This window comes from Poromitra crassiceps, assembly GCF_964638095.1.
Source record: "Poromitra crassiceps genome assembly, chromosome: 3".
In the NCBI taxonomy this organism is placed as follows: Eukaryota; Metazoa; Chordata; class Actinopteri; order Beryciformes; family Melamphaidae; genus Poromitra; species Poromitra crassiceps.
Window position 1 is genome coordinate 49109336 of NC_139625.1, and position 27933 is coordinate 49137268.

The window sequence follows — 27933 nt, forward strand, 5'->3', positions numbered from 1 at the left end:
GGTTTGCCACTGCGCGAAGGTGCTTTTCGCTACGGATACTTTAAAACGAAAATGGCAGGGACCATGACGGACATGTTCTTTGTGTCGCTTCTCTGCCCATGCAGCACTAGCGTAGCCTGGGTAAACCCAGCCACCCCACACCACAGGATATTATTAAGATTATCGGGAGGATAATCACTTTGACGACCGGCCATACTCTGAACCGGTTTCCATTTTGGAGCGTCTCGCATATGCTCCCCAAACAAATGAATCTCACGGCAGTTTAACAAGCGTGTAAACAACCCGACTCTATAGCAAGATTGTCTGGACAAGTGAGGACACAAACACATCGGCTACCAAAATATATTTCCCTGCTGCATGTCATGAGATCGGCAAAAGTTTGGATAAACTGGATTGCTTCATAGCAGCAATGCCTTTTCCCCCCACACTGCCTGATAGACAGGTAGGAGATTAACAGCCTCTGACTGGCAGGGGCTTTGAAACTACGGTATAACAACTTTTTATTCATTGGTCATTCATTGTGATATAAATTAGTGACATTTCCCCAAAATACTCATGGTTCTGTGCTGTTGGTATTTGGTAGCCTATCTGATGCCTGCAGTGCGGCGCCGCGTCAATTAACGATAATGACGGGAGGCTTGCGCAGCAGCAGGATGATGTATTCGCGCAGATTTTCAGTCCTAAATATCAAACATGTTTGATATGAAAGCATTCATATTGACTTAAATATTTTGTTCATATAAAAACGTGTGTAGAGCACAGTGGTAGAGTACATGTAGGCTATGTTATGAAAAAAGTATCCATCGCTGCTGTAATTTTAAGGAAAATAAAAATATATATATATTTCCTATCTATCCCTTGCTGCCACTGGAAAAAAATAAAAATAAAAAAATAAAATAAATTCCCTACCGACCCATCACCTCAACTGACAACCAACAGGAACCAAACTTTTTTTTTTTTTTTAGGCCCTATCAGACTCGTCATAACTGTCACCCTAAATTTCAAATTCTCACTAGAACATAGCCGAGAGTCAGTATCTTTCCTGGATGTATGTGTAACAAAGTCCGAACATCTCATGACCCATCTCATTGAAATGCCCGTGTGGCCTATTCTATATAGGTAAGACCACCAGAGAACTTAAGACTCGTATATCGGAGCACAAAAGTAACATTAGAAATAGGGATACCAAGTCCTCAGTGGCCAGACATTTCAATACAGTGGGTCATGATGTGTGTTCCCTCAGATTTCAGGGCATTGAACATGTTCATCCTCTGAAGAGAGGTGGTGACAGAGACAGGGCTCTTTTACAAATGGAAGCCTTCTGGATACACACCTTGCAAACAGAGCACCCTAACACCTTGGTCGCACCAGCCCCGTCTGTGCAGCGTTCCGTCTGCGCCGCGGTTTTGCTCCGTCCTCTGCACGTCGGCATGTCCCACAGCACGCGCTTCAGAAGCGGAGCGCTTCCGAGCGCTGCCTGGCAGCTGATGCAAGATCGCGCGGGATTTACGAGATCGCGCGATACTGTGTGTACAATGGGGTGGATGTAAAGAGCACAACACACAAACAACACAGTCTGTCGTTGACTTGCTTTTGATTTGGTCATTTTCCCTTGATTGTTGTGCTTCTACCATGGTTAAGTAGGCTGAAATTATTTCTTTATTTGTCATACTGCACGCCTGGTGGGATCACACACGTTGACTAAAATGCCCGCGAGCAGCTCCGACGAGCGCGTCGGAGCCGGAACGCGTATGTGACGTTCGTGGTGGGACTTGCCCGTAAGGGTCTCAATGAAGAACTGCTACTGGGTTGTTTTCTTTAGAATGTGCTTGTGTGATACCTGTAATATACAGGCTTACTTTTATAATACTTCAAGTTTCTATATAAATGCTATGTTCCAAATTGTATTCTCCGTGTCTATAGGTCTGTTTGTGTGCTTTCCTGACCAATGTGCGTTTTGAACTTTGTTGTATCTCTTACACAATATGACCTATAATTGTAAATTGTTTGATACAGTTGTTTTCTTGTTTGTACCCGTCTACGTTCGGGGGTTTATGTGAAAAATATTTATATAATTGAATGTACTTCCGGTTTTGACTGTATTTAACCGTTGTGTGGTCGCTGTTCACTTTTTACCCTAAATTTCTGACACTGTCAGAATTCGTCCTAGGCTATCTTTGGTCACAAGACTGTGAAAACGGGCCATCTTTGAACCTCTCTCACTGCACGACTCCACGTTTCTTTCACGTTGGTCATCTTTCGTCTGGGCCAGCCAAGAATCGCACATTCGAATGTTATGCTTCATTTGTGTGAATGAAGCATAACAAGTGAGCAACTGGGACACCCGTTGGTAGTATTTTGTTGTATTTAGTCATTTCACACTCACACACAAATCCAATCAATCAAACTGAGATGGAAATACAAGTACAGTATTGAACTAGATTTCAAAACAACACGACAATCCATATTGGAAGGAAACTGTTACTTGAAGAGCTCTGAGCTCTCAGCCCGGGTTGTGGGCGGGGCTTCTGGCTGTCAGTCAGGGCTGTGGGCAAGGCTTGCGGACTCACCCACTGTGTAGAGGCTGGCATCCGTCAGCTTGCTGATGATGGCTTCGCTGGACAAACCCTCATTGGTCTTTACCTCCACAGTGGAGCCCACCTGCAGAGAGCGAGAGAGAGACAGACAGAGACAGCCTGTCAGCAGGGTTCCCACACCTTCCTCAACATCAAATTCAAGGACCTTTTAACCTGTTAATCCCTAAGCCTATTTTTCAGCTCACCTGCCGAAAATGACATGCCCGAACTGAATGGAGTATATCTCCACAACTACAGGGTATTTTCTGAAAATTATTTTTTTCAAAAGCTAGCCAACACCTGTGAGATTGCTGTAGAAGTGTCAGAATCAACTAAAAATGTACTGTATCAGAGTAAAATTAGTTAGAACATGGCAAAAAATTAAAGATTCAAGCTCCGCCAAAAAAACACCACTATTTTGGATGAAAACCACCTGAAAATCATGGGTTGGCAGCCAAATTCTTCTATGGAGCAATAGAGTAATATCTTATGAGTGCTTGTATCAAAACAAATCCTTAGAAAGTGAACCAGAGCAATTTTACAGATGTTTTAATACAGGTAGGCCCAGGCAGACCTGATCTGGGCACATTTTGGGCATCCTGTGTGCTATTTGACTTTTCTATGCTAGAAGATTGAAATACCTTTTTTGCCTTGAATGTGTGAACCCTTCTCAATTGTGCTGTGTTAGTGATGGCAGAGCAGGCAGACTACAGTATGTGGTCTCTAGCATCGACAGGAGACTCAACCTTCATTCTTCATTCCGAGCCTCGACATTGCTGCCTGCTAGGGAGCTGCAGGCTCAGCTAAAATGCCCGTACGCTACATAACACAGGGCCTGAAATTAATTTTGTCAAATTGAGGGGAATTCCCCCCTTATGTTCTTCAGATATGGGGGATTTATAGACTTTGGGGTTGTTTTTTCCAGCTGATACGATAACTGATCAATATCTGCTTCTCCTGTCTGATAACCGATAATAATTTCCAGGTCTCGACATTAACGGATGCCCGGTTGCCACGGGCAACCCAAAAAGAAGGGCAACCATTTCTTGGCCTTTGGTTGCCACAGTGGCAACCACGTTTTAACATGCAAAAAAATATGTACAGCAGCAAACAGCAAAATATACACCAAATAAATATGTTTTAATACTTGTGAGTGACATATGTGTGACATTTTATTGCTGTTACAATCGGAACGATGTTACTAATTAGGGGTCGACCGATTATCGGTTTGGCCGATTATTATGGCCGATATTCAGCATTTTGCCGATTATCTGTATCGGCATTTTCATTGGCTGTTTGCCGATATAATACATTTATTAAAAAATTATTTACTTTCGCCATGAAGCGCTGCAGAAGCCTGTGTGACTCTCTCTCTGCTGCAGCCCCTGTCTGCCCTGTGGCAATGTCCCGCCCACAGCGCTATCTGATTGGTTACATATTGAGCAAGAGCCTATCAGAGGGCTCCTCAGAGATTAAATTTGAGACCCTGCCTGCTCCACAAAGCTCGTTGATAAGCGAGTGGACTCTGCCTGGTGCGGCTGTGTGAGCGAGTGTGACTGCCTTCACTAGACTTTCTCCAACAACACGGACAGACACACACAAACGCAGATTGTTCGCAAATGTTCGTTTGGTGTGCCATAGCAGTCCGTCCATGTCTGTCTGTGTCTGTCCGTGTGTGTTGGAGAAAGTCCGATACGATTGGTGTACCTTGTAAACTGGGGCAGGACACAAGATTTTAATTCCATAGCGTCCACGGTGTAGCGTCGCTCTTTTTGAATCAAATGGCCATGGTTGTCAAGCGCGAAGCTGTTTTATTAATCAATAGTCCTGTAGCGTCCTGAAAATATATATCTCCAATCCACTCGCATGTGTAACGCAGCGCAAGCAGACTGCTGCAGGCAACCACTTTTCAGAGCGGAGGAGGAAGAAGGAACCGAATAAAGTAGGATGAGACATTAGTACGTCAGCGGACTCGTTTGCAATAAAAAGGGAACCGAATAAACTAGGATGAGACATTGGTCAGCAGATGCCCGCATGAACCTGTCTGTGTTCTCCTTTGAGAGAGCCTGGTGTGAGGTTAGTGTCAAGTAGTGTAAGCTGAGGGAAACCCTCTTTATTATTTTGTTTCTGTGGTGAGCTGTTAGTTTGTTTAAAGTAGCCTACACAGCTTTATCTTGATAATGTGCCCAAGTCTCCACTAGATTGAACAAACACACACACACACACACACACACACACACACACACACACACACACACACACACTTACACTTTGATTCATATCAATATTAATAGAGTGAATATTTTCAAATAATATTGTAGTTGGATAAACTGAAGAAAATGAATTTCAACAACGGGTCGTGTTATTCTAAATTTTGACACCAAGATTTAAATTTTTACTGCAAACATATATCGGTTCCAAAATATCGGTTATCGGTGTCTTTCATTGCCGATAATCGATATCGATATCGGCCCTGAAAAACCCATATCAGTCGATCCCTATTACTAATTACCAGTCGGAACCTACGTGATGCATGCTGCACGTGCGGTGTGTTTAACGAGTACTGACTCGGACAGGTGGCTGCTCCCACACAACACAGCGACGCACTGTGAACATGTCAAAAGGAGATGAAGTCTGGCTGCATGGGTCCAAGCCCCGACTAATAACGCTGTCGCTAACCTTGCGTCAGCATCGACATCACAAATCGAGCTGCAAGATGATAATTCAATGAACAAGAACCGCGTCCGCCCGCACAGAAACAAAGGACGAGGAAATTATTTGTCAAGTCATTGAGGTACCCCTGCGTCTTTGAACGGGACGGAAAACTAACGCTATACTGCAAAGCATGTAGCCTACAACAAGCATACACCTCGACCAGGACATCCTTCAAAAACTTTTTACCACCGCGTATATGTGCTAAGAAATGAGGAATGCTTTACATCCCTGCCTCATCTGCCTGTCACATGAGAGAGAGAGGGAGCGCAGCGGGCAGGGCGGCGGGCCAAGGCCGCTTCTGGGCCCTATGCCACATCTTAGAGTGGGGGCCACAAACCACTGTCATCATAGTATCCCTGAATGAACATGAGGAGGCATAGGCTACTTCATTATCAATAACGTTTTTAATTAATAAATTAAGCAATATGAACAATAACTGTTAAAATTTTGAAAGTTAAAATGACAACGTGTAACAATATGGTCTATGGGGAGCTGGGGAGATACCCACTCTGTGTCACTGTCAAGAAAAGAATGATTAGTTATTGGGCAAGGTTGATTGACGGCAAGGAGAACAAACTTAGCCGTATTATGTACAACTGCCTGCGTGATCTGCACAACTCTGGCGTCTATGCCTCGCCGTGGGTCGTGCGGGTCAAACAGATTCTGGATGACTGTGGCTTGTCTTACCTCTGGCTTACACAGCAGTGCAATAACATTGACTGGTTGAAGTTAACTGTTGAGCAAAGTCTTAAGGATCAGTTTATGCAGAAATGGCAAAGTGAGCTCAAAAGTATGACGTCATGTGACTTGTACGTAGAATTCAAAAAAGAACTTAAACTTGAAAATTATCTGCTGTATGTAAACCAGAGGCATAGACATGCAATTTGTAACTTTAGGGTTAATAACACCAGAATCCCCAAGGTTGTTGGCAGATATAAAGGACTGCATAGAAGTATGAGGATCTGTAATCTCTGTAGTGACAACTGTGTGGGAGACGAGTATCATGTTTTGTTTGAATGTAAGAATGTAATTATTTTGAATTTCAGACAGTTATATTTACCCAGATATTATTTAACACGTCCATCTATGTTTAAACTGATTCTGCTACTACAATCAGACAGACAAAAAGTCATGTGTAAATTAGGTGCCTTTTTGAAGAATGTCCTGCCTTTGTTCAAATGACATGCACTAGCCATGCCGTGTGCCATTGTATATTGTTTTTGTATGTTTTGTTTGTGCTCCATACCATGTGATCATGGTCAATGAGTCACATTAAATAAATAAATGAAATGAAATGAAATGAAAAAATATATGAAAATGAAAGTTCACAAATATTAGTTAAAAAAATCCTTTCAGTGCAAATGCATTATAAAAACAAAAAATAAGATTTGCTTAGAAAACGAAATTACACAAACATATTATTATTATTATTATTATTATCATTATTACTACTACTACACCCGGTGCGCACACTGAATAAGCCTATTATACTATATACTATTATACTTACTTTTCTGTCACATCGTCATTATTAAGCCGGCTTATGAGGGTATATGCAGCAATCCTGAAGTTAAATTCAAGACTTTTTCAAGACTTTTTCAAGACCCTTCCAATAAATTTCAACACCCCATCGCCACTTCGAGCTGTAACCGATTACATCAACGACACACCTTCAACTAACACAATTATCATACATTTTGAGTTTGAGATTGCAAAACTAAACGGTCTTAGTTTGCCATAACTTCTATGCACTGTATCAATACAACAGAATTCTGCTCACTCACTCACACATGCACACAACAGTGTTTCCCTGAGGATTTGGAGAGATCATGGTGGATATACCCTGGACCCTCCTGAAAGAAAATGTTGTACATTTTAAAGTAAGATGCATCAATCTGGTGCATTCTGAGAGCAAAATGAAGAGGTTGAATTGAAATTAATATATGTGGCAGTCAAACTCTATTGTGGCGTGAGAAACACTGATCAACTGTCACTGATACCATGCTACAATTCCTCAGAAACAGACCTGTGGCGTCATAGTTTCAACGTTGATGCCTCTGTCCGTGTGCTGGTGAGCACCCCCCCCCCCCCCCCACACACACACACACACACACCGCAATACGTTTTGATAACGACATGCTGGCCTACACATGACGTTATTTGCTCAGTCAAGTAACGTTAAAGTTACATAGCGCAAAGATAGCTGGTGCTAATTAGCGTTAGCCATGTTAGCCTATGAAAGTGTTTAGCTGACATTAATCCTGCTGCGGGTGGAAATGGTCTGTGTCCGATACGATATATGATGACGCAAGACAACGTTTTAACCATTGATAGTATAGTTTTAACGTACCTTGAATTTGGCAAATAAGGATGGCTAGGATGGCGTTCCTGCATGTTTAATCCTCCCTGGCCATCTGTGCTTTTACCCAAAGTATTCCCACAATATTATTTGTATTTTTCGACGGAGGAAAAGTTCTGGGGGTTCTCGGGTTCTTCTCGTTCAGCAGCCATTATCACGTTGAATTGCAACAATAGCCTATGCACGGCTGTAAACAGTTGATGACTTTGATTGCTCGTGTAGCCGGGGGGAGGGGCCGCGTAAATACACTCTGTCAAGCGACCCGGGCACTTTCTCTCAAGCCGATACTGTGGGGAGCGGTGGGGAGGCGGAGAATGACTTGATAAACAAAACATGTGCGCTGTTGTGAGGACCAAAATAAATGAATTCACGTAAACTTGTATCAAAATCTTTGGACATATTCACATCGAAAATTAACACATTTAACTCATTGAGTGCCAGAGTTTCAGAGCGTTTTCAGTGATTTCTCGAGGCCCACAGAATATTGTGTGATATTACTATGTAAACACTGAACACGCACAAAGAACGATGAGACTATATTCTATCATCTGCAAAAAAAAGTTTATTGATCCCATTTTCCGTTCTTTAGTTATGAGCCGGAGAAGATAGCTTGATTCATCCAAAAACAGCAATTTTTTTCTAGAAGCTGAGATAATTGGCCTTTTGTGAAATTAAACATTTCAAGCACATCACTGACTCTGAAGCTAATCTTTTCTAATGTAGTCACACCTCAAAAATAATTTCCTTCAATAAAACAGTTTAGGCCAGGGAATTTTGTTTGGCAGAATAATATTTTTAGCTACAACCAGCAGCGCTGGCCCCTGCGTGCGCTGTTGGTTGCAGCTTCTTGCTGGTCTTGATTTGCTGCTGGTGGGCATCGGATATTCTGGCTTGCGTTTGTCAATCCTGTCCTGCTGCCTGGGTCTGTCTGGGTGTTGCGTGCTGCTCTGCGTGCCCCCCCCCCCCCCCCCCGCCCCGCCCCGCCTCGCCTCAACTGCACACTCCTCCTCCTGTCTGTGGTGGCTCTCTGCTGAGTTTGCTGTGCGCACAGTGAAGGGTGCGCAACATCCAGTTTTTTTACAGCGTTCCGCGTGTGTTTGTCACCGGCAACGATGCTTCCAGTTGAGAATAATAACAACTCCACGGTGTGGATGTGCGGATGTGCTGTCGCAACCGACACGGAGCGGCTCAATTGTGGGAGCAGATTGGCTGCTGCAGGCACAGCTGCAGTAACGTGCTTCAGCATATCGATGCATACGGATGCGATGCGATTTCCGTTTCCATAACGACTTCTTCTTTGTTTTTTCCTTGCCTTTCTGTTATGTGGAGAGCACTGTCGCCACCTAAGGGTTCTGTAAAATAGGTTATAGACCTCCAATAGCTATAATGTTTGTACAGGAGAGGCAGAAGGCTTTGATCGACGCCCCACCGTCAAAAAACGCAATTGACGAACATGTCCGTCCTTGGCACTCTACGTTACTATTTGAAATGACGAACATGTCCGTCCATGGCACTCAATGAGTTAAACACATTTAAAGGGTCTTGAATTTGAAATTTACTTAAGACTTTTCTGAAAAAAGTATTGAAATTCAATACTTTAAGGGTCTTGATTTTCCCTAAATTGAATTCCCAACTTTCAAGACTTTTCAAGACCCCGCGGATACCCTGACTTATGACCACATAGTATCTTAATTACTCAAAATATAAGGCGACTAAAAATGGCAACCATATTTTTATTCAGGCAACCAAAAGCTTTTGCCAGGTTGCCACTCCGGCAACCACTTTTAAAAGTTAATGTCGAGCCCTGATTTCACATGTTTGTATTTAAAAAAATAAGGTCTTAACCTGTAGTTTATGCACACCTGCTGGGGTAAGAAAGCAGGGATGCAAACTCACCAGGGATGAAAAAGCTCACAAAGATGCAAACTGCTGAACCCCTAGGGGGGTCCGGGGAAGATTTTTTTTTTATATCAGCTTTAAAAATGTGGATTTACATTGATTTTAGAATGAAGATATAGAGCAAAAATCACCCTGGAATTAATGCAGTTTCACTGCTACATTAAAGGGACATCAGTTTAGAGCATTTAAAAAAAAAAATCAAGAGAGTGCAGAGCCAGGTCAAAAAACATAATATGCACAACTTGAACGTAACAGCTTATTTCATACTATTATTAAAGTGCAAACAGAACAAAAAAACAGCATGCACAACTGGAATGTAATAGCTTATTTCACAGTATTATTAAAGCACAAACCAGGGTTCCAGACTAACTTTTCTATTGGTGCATAGCTGAATAGGCAGTGAACTCTTTATGCATATATACAGGGCTCCAGACTTTTTTATAGCCTACATTTTGGGAATTCCTTAAAGTGATACTCTCAAAGATTTTCATGTAGATAAATGTCTGCTAAGTCACTATCTATCACCAACTGAGTTAACACAATGGTGATTGAGCCTATGGCCCTTTGATGGGCTTTGCATTTTAAGTATTGCAGCATTTAATAACTGGGTGTCTGTTAGTTTAATTAAATTAAAGCACCATATTCTCATGATGCACCATGAATTTCTTCCCAGAATGACTCAATGCAGCTCAGTGTTTCCCCTACCATTCTACAGGCCTGGCGGGCCCGCCAGAGCAAACAGCGCCCCCGCCAGGCCAGAAAAGAAATTGCAAAAAAAATAAAAAATAAAAATAATAATCCCCCCCAAAATCTCAATAAACCTTTATGGCATACTATTACTACTAGTGTTGACAGTAATAGAAGATGCCAAATAATTCAAAACAATAAGCATTTTGCTTTTAGGAGCATTGCGCCAGCGTGCAGCACTGCTCTAAAACGTTGTTGCCTGGGAAACGCACATCCCATAATACAACTGTTCACATCGCATCACATAATTATCATGATACACGTTGATGGTCTACCTGCCGGGCATTGCTGCCTGACGCACCTCCACCAGTGCCTTTTGTGCTGTGGTGACATATCCCACAGTGTGCACACTGTGGGATATGTCACTAAATGCTTTCAAAGTGAAAATTACTGAGCAGCCAATGGTGTTGAGTATCCATCCAGCTAACGTTGCTCTGCTGCTCTGTTCAAGTTGAAATGAGCCAAACATGCTCTTAAAAGGTCTAACATTAGCTAACAAACAGCATAGCCAGATTGTCAACAACACATTTTTGTAGGGATGGGGCCGATCCGATCCAATATCGGTATCGGGTGCCGGCGCTGGCCGTAATTTGCCCATGTATAACAGTATCCTTCTTTGCCTTGTAGATTTTCTTAATTTTGACTGCTTTTTGCAAGGTATATTTAAAACTAGAACGACCGCAACGCGGACTTATGCCTCCGCCATTAGTTAATTCTGGAGTCGAAATCGCCATTTGAGGCAAATTGGAAGAGATTCCGTCAAGGCGCTCCTGTGATGTTGCGTTACAGAGCTTGGAAATTGGGTGTGTGAGATGTCACAGTGACCTTGAACTTTGACCACCAAAATGTAATCAGTTCATCCTTGAGTCCAAGTCGATGTTTGAGACAAGTTTGATTAAATTCCGTCAAGGCATTCCTGAGATATCGCGTTAACAAGCTTGAAAATGGCATTGGAGAGCTCACCTTGACCTTTGACCTTTGACCACCAAAATCTAATCAGATCATCCTTGAGTCCAAGTAGATGTTTGAGACAAGTTTGATTAAATTCCGTCAAGGCATTCCTGAGATATCACGTTATCAAGCTTGAAAATGGCGTTTGAGAGGTCACAGTGACCTTGACCTTTGACTTTTGACCACCAAAATCGAATCAGTTCATCCTTGAGTCCAAGTCGATGTTTGAGACAAGTTTGATTAAATTCCGTCAAGGCATTCCTGAGATATCGCGTTAACAAGCTTGAAAATGGCGTTCGAGAGGTCACAGTGACCTTGACCTTTGACCACCAAAATCTAATCAGTTCATCCTTGAGTCCAAGTCGATGTTTGAGACAAGTTTGATTAAATTCCGTCAAGGCATCCCTGAGATATCGCGTTAACAAGCTTGAAAATGGCGTTCGAGAGGGCACAGTGACCTTGACCTTTGACCTTTGACCACCAAAATCTAATCAGATCATCCTTGAGTCTAAGTCGATGTTTGAGGCAAATTTGATGAAATTCCGTCCAGGCGTTCCTCAGATATCGCGTTAACAAACATCGTACGTACGTACGGACAACCCGGATCCATACTGCCTCCGGCCTGGCTATCGCCGGCGGAGGCATAAAAATAAATAATAATTGGCCAAATCTTTGCCTATACTGTATATTCAAGAAAAATATTGGTATCGGCATAATATCGGTATCGGCAGATATCCAAATTCAGGTATCGGAATCGGATCGGAAGTGAAAAAAGTGGATCGGTGCATCCCTACATTTTTGCGATCTTGAATTCCATGTTGGGTACCCTAACAGAATCTGCTTGATAGTCTTAGCTAGCGGGATGCTAGGTAACGTTAGCGTTACCTAGCATGAGATGCTAAATAACGTTAGCCAGAACTCTTGTATGCTGCAGCTGTAGCCTTGCCTCCTGCTTACAAAACCAATGCCCGACACATTTTAATTCCATCTGTTTCTGAGTCTGGTCCGTCTAGTCACGCCAGCGAGCTAACCAGCTCTAATGAAACAGGGAGTCCCAGGGATGCAGACCGCACTGACGGGCTCTACTCCTGTGTTGGTTAGCGATAATAACAATACAACTTCCAGTCGGATATTTTCAAAATAAAACGATTCTGCACAAGTCTAAAGCACAGAGAAGCCATTGAAAACGTTTTCTTTTGGTATTTCCCTGTCTTTCTGTGTGTGCATGATGCGGGGGGAAGAGATTGACAGCACGCTGTGTCACACACACTCATAGCACACACTGATGATCAGCGTGGATCTGTTTTTGACAACTCATAAGTGGGCGGCAAATTTGGTGAAAGGTGACAAGTTTGCATCCCTGAAGGAAGGCAGATGTAGTGATCAAAGATGGACGATTTAATATTCCATAGCTCCGTCCTAACCAAATCTCACTATTGTGAACACAAAACAAAGAACACTCCCGATATGAGTGTTTTAGTAAAGTGTATCACTCAATACAAAAAATAAAGGCTTTGATAGAACCAAAAGCCTATGGCTGCTTAGAAACTACGCAATATTTGGGAATACTGATTATGCGAAACTTCAGATAACATTTTGCAGGAGGGAGGTACTGTTTTATTGTGATTGCTAAAATGTTATGTACCGTACGACCATTTTAGTGTAGCCATGCAGCTCCCTAGCGGGTAGCAACGTTGAGACAGAATGAAGAATGATGGCTGAATCTGAGAGTCTCGCGACGAGGCTATGTGGTCTCTTGAAGGCTAACACAGCACAGCAGAAAAATGTAGAGACATATGCTACCCTAAATTCAAGCACTTTTAAGGACCCATGTCTATTTAAACAAACTTTTAAGGCCTCGATTTTTTTTTCAAATTCACAAACTTTCAAGGATTTCAAGGACCAGTGGGAACCCTGTTAGGGTTGTGCGATGTCATTAAAATCCCCATCATGATTATTTTACAGTGAAACATCGTTTTGCACGATGCCATCGTCATTGGGGTGGGGGTTGGGGGAATAATTCATTATTTATTAAGTCGCTGCGTTGCTGTAATGCGTTCACGTTAACAGGACAGCTGAGCCTGAGCTCTACATGATACCAGCGGGCTTGAATACTGCTCTGTGCTACAGCACAGAGCCATGCGACTGAAGTGGGCATCGGCTGTCACTATAGCAATTTGAACGGCGAAAAACTAACGTTAACGTTACTCACCAACGTGTGTGTGTTGAATTTAAATAACTGGCAGAAAACCGACTGAATTACTGGCTGATATAACGTTAGATTCCCCTGGCTCTGGCTCCTCAAGCAGTACTTCTGTAACAGCTAGCAGTAGCCTAGCTGCTGCTGCTGCTGCTCTATTTCTCTCTCAACTCTCTCCAGTCTCCTCAACCCTCTCTTATTAAGTTCAAAAGCCCACGCGAATCTAACGTTATATCCGCCAGTAATTCTGTCACTTTTCTGCCAGCTAGTTAAATTCAACACACACACGTTGTTGGTCAGGATCTGACTGTAACGTTAACGTTAGCCTGCGCCGTTCAATATTGCTAGTGTTGTATCAATCAACTTCAACTTTCACTTTTGAAACAGGTGAGTTAAATTCACATTTGAAGACTTGTACTCACTGTGGGTTGAAAACAGGAAAGAACGTGAGGTTTCTTCTCTCTCTTAAAAGTTTTCACAACAAAAGAACTGACTTCTCGTGCGCGAGGGACGCCCGGCGACATTAAACAAGCACACCCAGTGCAGAGAAGCACTAGAGCGGAGGAGGGAGAGGGGAGGCTTCTCTGAGTCTGAACTGGGGGCGCTCGTTTAATCCTGCCGGCACGTCCCCCACGCGTCACGGTAAGTTGACTTGGTATGTTTTATTATTAAAAATGGCACAAATTTAATTCGAACAGATAATTAATCACGATGATCCGATGTAGAAGGCTCAGAGGTCGATGGGGGGTCGGCCAATCACAATGGTCGATGCCATCGTCCATCGTGCCAACCCTAAACCCTGTGTCAGTCACTGAGGTTTTACCCAATCAATACTTGCCCGTTTCCAGAGTCTCAGAATATTTGTTCCATCTACAGAAAGCCCTCCTGATGTGAGACAGAACCTGACTTACCTTCAGCAGCCCTTTGACCTGGTCGTCCTGCACCACCTGCGATGTGCTCTCTCCTTTCAGATTCACCTGGGAAAGAGACACAGGGTAGAGTTGGTTGAACAGACTGATACACACACAGCTCTGACAGAGTAAATGTACTGTCTACAGTGGGAGGGGCCTGTCAAGAATCAGAAAAATATTTTCGAAAAATGAAGACGTCCCACTCCTCTTCAACATCTGACCAAACTATCAGCCTGATCAGATGCTGTTTAGTAAACATATTGATCAGATTACTAGGGCTGGGTGATATGGACCAAAAATCATATCTCAATATTTCTAGGATGAATAGCGATACACAATGTACCGGTACATCTTTGTATTTTCTATGAAGTGCGCAAAATGTTCAGTTGTAACTTGCTTTCACAAAATATTGACACAATGAGATTTTTCATAAATAATCATCAGTAGTGTGTAGGGGTGGTCCAAAAAAATCTATTCTTTAAAGGATTCTTAGTGTGAGTGTGTGTGTGTGTGTGTGTGTGTGTGTGTGTGTGTGTGTGTGTGTGTTTTGTCAGCTTTCACCTTGAGTTAGCATCCTTGATAATAGACCCTACTACAGTTTCTAAAAGATGGGTTATATGAGAGACTGTGTTCAATTTATCTAAAGATGTAAATAAAGGCCTTTAAAAAGTTATTATGGTTTCATGCTTTCTCTCACACATGCAACACACTTATCATGGGAACATGATGATTCATGTACTGTATGCATTTTAATCTGGGCTCATTTCACATTAAAAACTGCAACTTTATGCACTAATTTAAAAAAAAATCAAGTGCCCCCAAAATTCTGAAAATGTCCCAATTTCTTAGACTGTGGGGCATAACTTGCCCCCAAAATATTTTGTTAAATTCCTACACAGAGGGACTTACCCTGCCCGCAATTTAAAGACCCTGGAAACCCCCCCAAAATATGCATTTTGAGTTCATCATACCACAGGATCCTATGTTAATATGGTTATGGTTATAACAACATGGTTATGTTGTTATACTGTTGTAATTCTCATACTGTACTGTATCATGTTGTATTTCTATTGTACAGCACTTTGTGACCATGGTCTTGAAAGGTGCTATATAAATAAACTTTTACTTACTTACAAATAAGCCACCAACAAAATTTGAACGATGATGAACGCCGCAAAAGTATATAAATTTAGGTTTGAAAGTCATAGAGAAACAAGCAGAATAGACTACTTGCACAGCTCCACTACTTCCTGAAATGAGTAGGGCATCTTGGTTTCCTGTCCTAAACTATTGGATGAACTGATTAATGGCAGGTGTGCCTGATCACTGTTGTTGTGAATGCAGCAGTCAGGCACACCTGACATTAATCAGTTCATCCAATAGTGTAGGACAGGAAACCAAGATGCCCTACTCATTTCAGGAAGTAGTGGAGTTGTGCAAGTAGTCTATTCTCTGCCCTGTCTCCTGTCTAGGATTGTCTGGGCGTGTAGCATTGACTGGCTGTAGCCACGCCCACTTCACAGGGGGAGGGGAGAGGTGGGGTGGGGGTGAAGAGCCGCTACCTCAAATAACGCGAGAGATTTTTTAGTCCACACTCCAGATCAGTGGGTGGCGGTAATACACCCGAAAGTTGTTTGCCAACCGCCAGGAACCCTCAGCTAACGCTAACTTTCACAATAGCGAACAAGCCCCCATTCAGGGCAGGCTTAGTTTTATAACTTTTACCTGCCGCTCCTGCACATCACAGTCTCCGCATCATTTAGCAGTCTAAATGATGCGACAAAAATATACATTATGTAAAGTCATAGCATAAATGTGTTTTTATTGAAAAAGTGGGCGTCAAGTAAGCTAAAGTCTTGTTGGAGTGGAAATCACAGTGCAACCGTGTTCCGGTCGTCAAACTTCCCAATCATGGCTATAACACGTATTTGTGAGGGATATATATACCCCCATCGGAGTATGTGTCTTACACTCATGGTTTACATTTCATTTAATTTTATCCAATATTCAAATATTCCAGAATTGCATGTTGTGTTAAAAATAAATATTATTTCTACCTGACACTTTTTTGCCTGATTTGGTTGTTTTCTTGTAAAAAGCTATGCTATGTTATGTTAAGCTTTCTGGGAAATATTTAAACACTGCTGCTGGTGTGGCATCCATACACTTATATTACCTTCAGATAAAGGTTGTAAGCTGACCTGTAAATATCGGTGACATTCCTGATACCATCCACTTCCATGATCTTTAGAGATATGTTGTAAACACATCCCAGCATATCAGCGACATTTTGGAACCCTCAGTATTGTGCCAACTTTCACAATAGCGAACAAGCCCCCCACTCGGCTCATTCAGGGCAGGCTTAGTTAGTTCAATATGTTTTCCAGTAATTCCTAGGCTGCAAACTTGTTTAAACATGCAAATCGGAGTGGTTTCTGACGAGAATAAAGTACGGTAACGTTAAATTATATCAGACTGTTCTCATCCCCATCCCAAAGCGCCCACCTCGACCATGAGAGGCTGGGGAACACTGCTGCCCGGCTGTGCGCGCCCCCGCAGCACGGAGCTGGCGGCTCGTGCATGTGCAGACCAGAGGGGAGGCGGCCATGAGCGCCTGACTGGCCGGGAGAGAGTGCTTCCAAGTCGGACTGATAACATAAACAACATCATTTGAGCTTATCCAGGTAAGATATTAATAATGTAATGACCCATTCAGCGGGAAACTAACTATAAACAGAGGTTATTTTACTTCCTGAAAAGTTGCTGTTGTGGAGATTCGAGGTCCTGCAGCAACAGCAATGATATGTATTTAATATACAGACTTTAGAAACACACATTTAAAGAAATGCGTGTCATTTCCTCAAATGCTGCCTGGCAGTGGCAGCTCAGCACTCTGACACGGCCGGCCCCATTCAGACAGAGTCCCAGCGGTTTTGTTGAATGGACAACGGCAAGCTACGTCACTGATTGGCTCCACCTAGTGACGTCAACAGGCGGGGAATTTGAAGCAGTTCAGCACCGCCCAATTCAAAGCAGCCATACGAAAAATTGGAAATATTGAAATTGCTTTCTTTAGGATTTGGGTTGAAACTAATGTCTCAAACCTTTTGAGGCTTATAATTACTCACATAAGACCATAAATGACATAGTTCGAAGGTTTTTGTGGATTTCGGTTTCCAGGGTCTTTAACGTTAGCTCCGCCGTAACGTTAACCGGTTGTTTTTTTTGAGCCACCAACCGACACAAAGCATGAGGGTTTTTTATATGGATTACCCCATGTAATGAGTCCGACCAGTCGTCTGTATTCAGCAGCGTTCGTTCCGTACCACCAGCTTAACCATATATAGACATTGGCGCGCAAACAATTGCGGGACTTGTCTCGTATTATAAATTCCAAATCTGCGGGAATTGGCGAAAACATGCGCGAAACCAGCATCCCGCGCCAAATGTTAGGCCCTGAATTGTTTGTTTAATGAACGGCTAATTAGCCGGCAGCTGGTGCTTATGGAAAACCCTGGTGTGTACAAGACATTAGTTTCAACAGTTCAAAATGTAGAAGACTCCGGCAGCCGTACAGATACTCCCTGTTCTCTAAGACTTTTATTAGAAAGAGGACAGGAAGAAACGAAGACGGAGAATGGACGATCCACTGCCGGGAATATCTGAAGGAGTTTTATCTCTTCCATTAATGTTGCCTGTCAGTTCACTACTACTTAACTCTTCAACACAATGTAAAGGTATCATAGTCGATAGATTAGCGAAAGATGTGATAGAGCTGCAGAAATCTGACTTAAATCTGATTATTTCTGATAGATGTGTGCAGGGCCCGAAATTAGAGCCCGCCACCCGCCAATGGCGGGCATATTTTTGCTTTGGCGTGTTAGATTTGGCATCTGTCCGCCACGTGGCTGGTCGCAAAATAGTCGTCATGTAATATTAAAACTGTGTGTAGCCGGCCTGTGTCCACCTAGCGTATTTTTCCCACTGTTAAACGCTGGCCTGGGAGTGTGCTGCGGAGCGCTGATCCCAGCCACAATATACAAGGGAGCAGTCTGAAACGTAAGGTTAGTTTAACGTTAGTGCGTTCAGCGCAGTAGTATAACACGAGTGCTTCCTGAGGCTGTTTCATTCTCTCCCGTAGCAGTGTCAATTGCGTGACAACCTAACGTCGGGCGAATCAATAAATGAATGAATCAATCGCTCGCACTTGTTGCGGACACTCGTATGATACAGTATATATGAGGAGATAATAGTTATGTGTGTTTTGCTGCGCAGCTGGCACGAGTGCTTTGTGAGACTGTTTCATTCTGGCTCTGCCGTCCGTATAGGCTACCAAACATGACTGGAGTGGAATGGAATGCAGTCGTCAATTTAGCGGAGGTAAGAAGCTCTTTTAACCTCTGCTAAATTGACAGCCTACATCGGGCGAATCAATCAATGAATCAATCGCTCCCGCTTGTTGCCGAGCGATTGATTCATTGAGCGAGTATGATGAGGAGATTAATCAAAATGCTTACCACCAATAAAGCCGAAGCGGAGCCAAGAACGAGTGCAGGAGAGCTAACGCAGGTGCCAGGTGTGGAGTGGGAGAGAAAGGTGTGTAGCCCAAGTTGTGTGCTGTCTGCACTGAGACTGTCGCAGTTATTACTTTTAGTTGCGTTGTTTTTTTTTTTGCAACAATTTAAGCTCAAGATTGACTTGACATGTATTGATAAGATTGACTTGACATGTAGGCTATTGATTAATCAATCATCAATCAATATATTAAAATAATTTGCTTAAAATTTTACTCTGCCCTCTTATTTAAGTGTGTATTCTTCAACGTAATACCTTATCTACTTGAAATGTACTGAAAAAATTTTATATATATGGATATATGTGACACAAAAATGCGTTTTTTTTGGCCGGTAAGAAATATGCTTGGCGGGTAGATTTTTTCCATCTACCCGCCACTGGCCGGTGGGTCAAAAAGTTAATTTCGGGCCCTGGATGTGTGCAGAGGTGGAACCTAGTTATTGTTTTGTTAGTCACAAGTCTGAAGCCTTTGCACTCAAGTTCCAAGTCCTAAACTTTGAGTTTCGAGTCATCAATAAGTCATAATGCACTCCTCAACAAATGCCATTTTAACAACAGAGTAATAATATACTTACTAGGGATGGGCATTTTAAGCAATTTAAATACTCGAGTACTTTCCTTCTATTATGAACGAGTGCTCGAGTACTCGCGCGGGGGGGGGGGGTCTGTGTGATTATGGTAATGACTGAGCAGGGGTAATTTGCTGTATATGGGGCTGTTCACACATAACGTTTGCATTTTTGCATGGAAAAAGCGATACCTGGAGCATTTTTTGTCAGGAGAGGGACTGACTGATATTAGGTGACGCTAAGCGAACATCTAAAGCCTACCTCAGAGAGTAGCCTATCTCCAATGGTTGGATGGATGGATGGCATTAGCGCTTTGGAGCAGACAAGGTGTGAAACAAGCAAAGGCATTTCCAATAGCCTACATGTCCATTGTCCAGCAATGTCAGGTTATTGTCCAGTATCATCCAATTTACTTTATGATCACTGTTACACTAACGTAAATCCACGAATTACAAGGTCCGGTGCTCTGCCAAAAAGTGAAAACTGACCAGTGTGATTAACGTTACAGCTGCAGCTGAATAGTGATCACCATGAAGCGATTGTCTCCCAAAAAGTGATTCTTTCTCCACATTTCTTGTGACTACCGTTATGGGAAATGACAGTGTAGTCAGTAAACTAGCGTTAGTGCAAAGTTTTGAATGAGTTTTATCGGGCGTGCGCTATGAAGAAGTGTGTGTCTCATTCGGGGGAATATCTCCAACCGAAAACTTCCGGGTTAAAACTTTCAAAATAATGTTACTTAAACAAAAGTAAATAGCTTATTGATGCACGTTGGAGGAGAAAAGGTATTTGAATGAAGCAGCAAACCTTGTATCAAAATACTCATGATGTTATATGGCGTGAAACTGTGGCTGTAACGCATTACTCAAAATAAATAAGGTTACGTTACAATAAGCGTTTTATTTTGAAAGCAACAAAGCGGACGACGTACTTGTACATTCTGGCTGACTTGACGCCCGTGCAGTTCATGCTGCCAGATCCACATGACGATGCGTGCGTAGATCTTAGACCATTTTTAAAGGGGTGGGGAGTGGGGCGAGTACCCGAACAGCAGAAACGTTACTCGAGTACTGACGTTATGAACGAGTGCTCGAGTACCCGCGCCCATCCCTAATACTTACATTTACACAAATCATGCATGCTTTTTAAAATTTCGAATAATTTGTCAAAACAAGTGTGAATGAAATTAAGGTATCAACTCAAGTCTTTTCAAGTGAAAAGGCTCAAGTCAAAGTGAAGTCACAACTCATTGGTGTTATAGTCTCACTAACCAGACCTATCTCCATAGCGGTCTGACTCAACCCACTATCAATCTAGCCATCCTGATCACATAACCTGGTTAAAAAGAACATCCTGATCACGTGACCTCATATCTTGTTTAGCTCTACTACGTAATATCAGTCTGGACTTCCAGCCCCTCAGTGATTTCAGTGGGCAGGACTACTTGCCTTGACAGACAACTCCTTCAGCCAATCAGCAGGTTTTTTCGCAGCATTTTTAAACACATACGGCAGTCCAACTGCTTGACAACGCGTGCTGTAGCTTGCTGCCATCGGTTAAAAGATGTCCACATCTTTCCCCCAACAAGAAACATGACCGAAAGGCTTTCAGGTTAAACTTAGGAGGGAAATTCGGACGTAGGGACGCCATGTGGTGTGGGCATATCTTCAGTCATTAGTTAGGGTGAGCTCCATGCACTGTGTCTGTGCTTGTTGGAAGCTCTCTGGGCATGATATCCAAAGCGCTATGCTATGAAAAACCCACCGTCTATGGACACGGTTAATATCGGAATATTGCAGTCCATGTAAAGGTAGTCAGACAGTGAAAGTACATGGTGCTTCTGTTTTGTTGTGCGTTAGATACTGGCTTTGAACATCAGGCCAGGTCCAGGCTCAAAATTGTAGCATTTCAGAGAGTTTCTCCTATGTTAAGATGTGACCGACACAGCCACAGATTTGGGTCAGGATCGACAGTGAAGCCAGAAAGGAAGACAGATTCCTCTAACGGAGATTCATGGATTATTACAATGCGTTTCACCCACTGCGCTCAGACTGATGTTACAACTCTTGATGTGTTGTACTGTTCGAAACTGAGGGTGTGTCTTACCTTGACCTTCACCATGCGTTTAACAGTCTTGATCTTGGCCTCGCAGAAGGCTCCTCTGTACTTGGCACTGACGTCCGTCCCTACAGTCAGGTAGGCAGGCTCGTCCACTGCCTGCGTGCACGCAGACACACACACACACACACAGTTAGCATCATGACAGTGACACCCAACATCAGAGTGATTGACCGAAACCTGCAGTAACACAGGGACAACAATTCACAGACTTTTCCTGTGGATTAAACTGAGCTGCCATGTTGGCCGGTGTTACACCGAAATTGGTGTCAGATTCTGTGACCTGCCATGATATTCTTACCCTGAACCCAACTATCTTACTCCTCATGCCTAAACCCAACCAACCTAGAAAACAATGCAGGCCACACAATCTGTTCGCTAAATAAATATGGTGTAACACTTGGTTCAAACAGACCCCGGGCTAACATGACGTGACGTAGCAAACCGGGCTGAAGCTACGAAAACTATGAAAATAATGTTCCCAGGTGATTCCAACAGAGAGGCGTAGCCGCTAACACAGGGTTCTTCACCAAATCACACACTTACCTTCATCTTCAGGCTATTTGAGGGCGTCCAGCTCGAAAGGTTGATTTCTGAAACAGACAACAGGACAAGGATTATGATTTGGACTGAGAGAGGGACATATACGTGGAAAACTGTCGAGTGATTGTTAAATAACGCTCATGCTAGCTAAGCTAACAACTAGCCTCTGACTTCTAGCTCACGCATTCTTTCCCCAGCAGGCAGCTCGATGCAGCCCCCTCCCTTCATACACTAAACTGATGTGGCTCAAATATGATCTCAAACATGACCCTAGCACTCAGTGCCAGCCACGGCCGTGTGTGGGGGTGGGAGCAGGCAGACATGGCCGTGTGTCGGGACAACAACACGGCGATCGAGCTCTCTGCCTTCCCGCGTCACGTCGCCATCACGGGCCATGTCAGACAGCGGCTCGGTTAGCAGCTACTAGCCTCAACACTGATACCTAATGAAAAGCACGCTGTACGCCAAATGTGTAGGAAAGCGTGTTTTGACGTATCAAAGAAGTCAAAACCACTGGTTTCTAACGGAGAGCGAGGAAACGACGTGGGGTTAACAGTCTCAAGTCGCGAGCTAAATGTAGCTAACAGGCTAACTCACCTTGCTAGCTAGTTTGTGGATCATATGGCGATTTAAAGCGTCTTGATAACATCGGAGCAGCTTCACTAACGTCAACGTTAGCTCCTGTTATACCTAGAAACTAAGTTTTCGTTGGGGATCATGATAATCAATGACCTTAAGCACACTGTGTGTGGGGGATTTATTTATTTCATATGTGTTCCACAAAAGGCGCAGAAGATGAACGCAACGTTACATTTCTTCACTGCAAAAACAAGCCGACGGGCTGCCATTCCATTCAACCCGCTCGAGCTCGTCTAGCGTTTTCATAAGGACAGAAACTGACAAACTGACGCTTTCTGCTCACACATGTCGCGCTCTTTGTGTCTTTGTGAATAGTTAAAGTTATGTTTCGTTATGAAAGAATGAGATACATTTTAGACTACTTACATTCAGCGACGCGACCGCTTCCCCCTATCTCTCTCGCTCGGGTAAAGCACGAACAAGCTGTTGAGCCCGAGTTCTGTTTCCCGACACCTGATTGGCTGCGGTGCCAGCGGTGGCAGGAACGGGGAAATGTGATTGGCCGAGCGATCCCTCGATTTCAAGTGGACACGCCGCTCCTGGCGCCGCTGTTGGCCGATACGAACGCGGCGCCTTGAGGGAAATTACGACATCTGCCGCGCGCTCGTACAATCAGTGGCGAGCTCGAGAGAAAAACCGCGATTTGAGAAACGCGATTGGCCCTTGCGCATTATTGTTCCCAGCGAGGGCGTGTCGCTATTGGCTGAGCGGCTTCCTTGTTCATGCCGAGACTCCACGAAGCACCGCCCCTGATGTTCTGTGAGCCTAATGGAGCACGTCCCACCAGAACACATTCAAAAATCGTTCACATGATGTTAGCCTGGTAATCTAGAGAAAAATACACAGAACATAATTTAAGAGCTTTAACGCATCACTTGGGTTTATAATAATTCCACTATGTTTAAGAGGCGGTGAAGCAGTGCTCACTTTTTACATCAGACACAGATGTAAAAAGTGAAAAGTGTCAAAGGTTTTCCACACAACTCTGCCGATAAGCAAGTAAAGACAACCCCGTCACTTTTATTAAATGGAGTTTGGCGTCACACTCTCTTCTGTGGGAGCCAGGCTGCATAGAGCCGCTCTGCTCTGGAGCAGTCACAGGAACAGCCAGAGGACCGAGTAAAAGTGAATGGAGTTTGGTGTGAGGAGCCGTTTGTAGAGACGGAGTGGGCGGAGCCAGGCCGTGCCATTACGTAACGGGAATTGGAAGAGAGTGGAAGTAAAACCATACATGGGTCTAATTGGTCTCTGCTCAGATGAACATAAGTTACACTTTCATTTAACAAGAACAACAGGCCCAGCTCAGAGCTGGCAGCTCCACACAGCTGACAGCTGAGGAGGGGGGCAGACTGTGACCTTTGAACCTAGTCAGAAACAGGTGTGTGTGTGTGTGTACACTACAGGTGTGTGTGTGTGTGTGTGTGTGTGTGTGTGTGTGTGTGTGTGTGTGTGTGTGTGTGTGTGTGTGTGTGTGTGTGTCCCTTGTACCTTTAGTAATGTGACAGATGAAACATTAGAACACATGTTTTTCGCATGCCCTGTGTCCAAAACATGTTGGCTAGATACCGGTATAAACAAGACTAGGCAAGCTTAGTTAATCCGAACCCTGACTGCTGCTGCTGGAGCACCTAGCTTGCTTGGCTTTGTTCCTTCTCTGTATAAGCAATGTGAAATCATTTTCACCAAAAATGAGAACATAGCACATAGCCTACATTTTTGATTATCAGTACCATATGTGTGTGATCGATTAAATTCTTAAAGACCCCCTGAAGTCAAAAATGTGTTTTTCTTCTTGTTCCTTCAGTATGAACTTCACTGTGCAGAATGATGTCTGTGCAGAGTTTGACACTAGAAGGCTGTTTCCACAATTGAAAGTGAAAGTTCCCCTGTGCCCACTGAAAAGGCCATTTTCAATTGGCATGATTCGTGACATCACCCAATCCCTGTCCAGTATTCAGCAGTTAAAGCCCAACACATTCTCACTCCCAACTCGTCATACTGCAGATCGGTCAAGAACCCTTGTTGTCGCTTTGTAACAAGTTGGAAGTGAGAATGTGTTGAAATCCTGTGTTGTTTGCTGTGACTGGCTAGTTAGGTTCTAGATAACCCTGATTGGTTGCTTTGGATTTTTAAATGAGGGAGGAAGGGAAGTCATCTTAAAGTCCCTGGAAACCAGAAATATCTTTTTTATTATTTAGCATTTTGAGTTCATCACATCACAGGAACCTATGTTAATAAGCCACCAGCCAAATTTGAACGATGATGAACGTCGCAAAGTATATAAATTTAGGTTTGACAGTCATGGCAAAAGTCATGAGAATCAATTAGATTTTAGAGTGTATTTTCTCACGCGGACTGTGTGGGCGTGTCCCATCTGCAGCAGGTCTCCTCTCTCTCTCTCTCAGAGGAGGAGACCTGCTCGGAGGAGACCTCTCTCCGAGAGAGAGAGAAGGAAAGAGAGATGGAGTGTGTGTGTGTGCATGGGTGCGTGCATGTGTGTGTGATTTGATTAAATCTTATGACGTGATAAGATCATGCATTTTAGCACCGCGCGCACCGCTCTCTTCAATGAGGAAATGGAAATCCAGACCTTGTAGAAAAGTGTCGATTTTTGAGGTTAGGGTTGAAAGTAATGTCAATTAATTTCTGAGGCACACAATTACTCACATAAGACCCTAAATTTAATAGTTAGAAGGTTTTTGTGGATTTTGGTTTCCAGGGACTTTAAGGATTTTTACAAGATAATTTAACTTTTTTTGTGAGAAATCCACCAAACACAAATTATTATTTAAAGTAGAGTATTTTATATACATCTTGAAACATGACTTTAGGGGATCTTTAATAGTGATTAATCAATTTGTCGGTTTATCATTAATATCCCTAATTTAAACTCATCTACTTCTGACATGATTAATTATCATATTCATTGTAGCTAGTCCAGATATAGTGGCATACGGAAAGGTAAAAGACAACATTACTATGGGAACAACGTTTTTATTTTCAAAGCTGAAATAAATCAAAACAAAAGCGGAACAGACATGAACGGTCCAGGAACTAGAAAACATACGAAATAATCACTCTGGGTCCGAGCTGTCAGGAGAACTGCTAGGATGACAGTGTGTGTGTGTGTGTGTGTGGAGAGGGGGGGGGGGGGGGTCTGCAGCCGAGTTTACATGTTGTCTTCATCAGAGTCATCCTCTTCTTCCAAAGAATCCTGAGTGAGAGAGAGAGAGCATTAGAGGAAGTACAGTACTGATGTGTTAACAGTACTGGTACTGTATGTAATAGCTTAATAGCTGTAATAGCTCTCCACTGTCTCCAGACTCCAAAATGTGTCATTTTGAAGAACTTCCTTCTGTCAAATAGCTCCTATCTATCCATGGAGGAAAACGTGAGTGTGCCACACGAGCTGCTGTGATGTGAGACAGGACAACTGACCTCCTATGTTACATTGTTTCCTTTGTGTGTGATTGAATCACTGCAACTTTCTAAATTATATCTTGATTCTTATTATTGCTATTGTTATTATTGTTGTTTTAGCTGTGACCACCAATACCGTTGTTTAATGCCATTGCCAATTAAGCTCATTTTAATTTAATAACAGTACTAATATGCATTTGATATTTCAGTGTTTCATTTTCTCAGCTCACAGATTTCTGTTTTTTTTACCATTTAACAAATGGAAGAAGAGAACGTTAAGGCCATCTGCCAGGTGAGTTCAGGTCGACACAAGCGTGTGCCAATTGGCTGACAGCTCAGGTGTGTGCTGATTGGCTGACAGCTCAGGTTTGTGCCGCTGACTGGCTGACAGCTTGTGCGTGCTGATTGGCTGACAGCTCGTGTGTGCTGATTGGCTGACACTGTGTGAAGCCGAGCAGCTGACAGCTCGTGTGTGCTGATTGGCTGACAGCTCAGGTGTGTGCTGCTGAATGGCTGACAGCTCGTGTGTGCTAATTGCATGACAGCTCACCTTGGCGTACTTCTCCGCCTCCTCCCTGACATCTTTGGGAACAAGTTCGTGTCTTCCGTTTGTTACTGAGGAAAGAGAGGACAGGAAGTGAGTCAGATGCCTCACTGTGGCAACCAGCTGAACAGGAAGGAAGTTTTCTGTTTGGGTCCACTTGTTAATTGTCCGACTCGTCACACAGCCAGCACTCTCAGTCCTTGCTGCTTGTTAAAAATTTCCAAATAGGCGTTATTCTGATAAACTGGTCACATATTTGAAATGTTACGTTCTCATCCGAAAAAATATTAAAACTTTATAACGGTTTGTTTGTTTTTGCTTGAAAACAGCTTTTTGGCAAGTCTAAAAATGATAAAGGTAGGTGTAATCTACTTCCGGGTCTAAAACAGAAGAACAATTACAAAATGACGTATGCAGAAGTCTCCTGATATGGGCAAATGATAAGGTGAATAGAGAGCCAAAGTCAGGCCCCTTCCGGTCGGGCCCTACGCGCACCAGCGCCTGAAAAAATATGATGAATGGCGGTGGATGAGGGAGACAATACTTTTTTGATCCCATTTGAATTGTGCCATGAGGTACACATATGATGTTTGTTAATTTAAAAGATACATTTGCAAGTCAAGAAAGTCAGTTTGTCATAAAACGGTTGCACTATAAGTTATCAATCAGAAAGACTACACACAAGCAGTCGCATAAGTGATGTCATATCTTTCTTGTGAATGAATAAATGAAATCCCCAAAACTGATCCCGCAAAGCAGTGTGGCATCATGGGAAACCCACGAACAGATGCTAGCTGCAGCTCACACGCACACACATAAGCCCTTTTCAGACACACATTGAACTCCTGAAGATATCGAAACATTACTCTGATGGGGTTTATGTATGAACACAATTGTCCATTGTGAGCGCAAGGCCACGCAAACTGATCTTAACCAGCCAAGCCCCTGGTGCTACAGTATGTTTATGTGGTTCGCAGAGCGCCCATGTTTGAAAACTACAGCATGTCTAGAGCGAGCGGGCATGTTGATGATGTTGGGATGACTTCTGTTGTGCATCTTTTACAAACAATTAATGTTCGTGCGATTTCATTTCATGAATGGATAGTTACATGGCTGCAGTATTTGGAAGAGAAAACAAACAGGCAGAGACAGACAGACAGACCGAGG

At 43.1% G+C, this 27933-nt stretch overlaps 2 protein-coding genes across 2 annotated transcripts in view; both read right to left on the reverse strand.

Annotated features, from left to right (window-relative positions):
* The window catches only part of arid4a (AT-rich interactive domain 4A), a 101786-nt gene extending 78581 nt beyond the window's left edge, over nt 1–23205 (reverse strand). Inside the window, exons 1-5 of the mRNA XM_083633762.1 lie at nt 23169–23205; nt 22167–22213; nt 21609–21719; nt 14359–14424; nt 2571–2661 (exon numbers count right to left, since the gene is read on the reverse strand). Of these exons, the coding sequence (XP_083489888.1) occupies nt 2571–2661; nt 14359–14424; nt 21609–21719; nt 22167–22172 (274 nt within the window). The 5' untranslated portion in view covers nt 22173–22213; nt 23169–23205. The remainder of the gene's footprint in view (nt 1–2570; nt 2662–14358; nt 14425–21608; nt 21720–22166; nt 22214–23168) is intronic.
* A 2575-nt stretch (nt 23206–25780) lies between these two features.
* Nucleotides 25781–27933, reverse strand: part of psma3 (proteasome 20S subunit alpha 3) — a 28537-nt gene continuing 26384 nt past the window's right edge. The window contains exons 10-11 of the mRNA XM_083633709.1: nt 26773–26837; nt 25781–26016 (exon numbers count right to left, since the gene is read on the reverse strand). Of these exons, the coding sequence (XP_083489835.1) occupies nt 25972–26016; nt 26773–26837 (110 nt within the window). The 3' untranslated portion in view covers nt 25781–25971. The remainder of the gene's footprint in view (nt 26017–26772; nt 26838–27933) is intronic.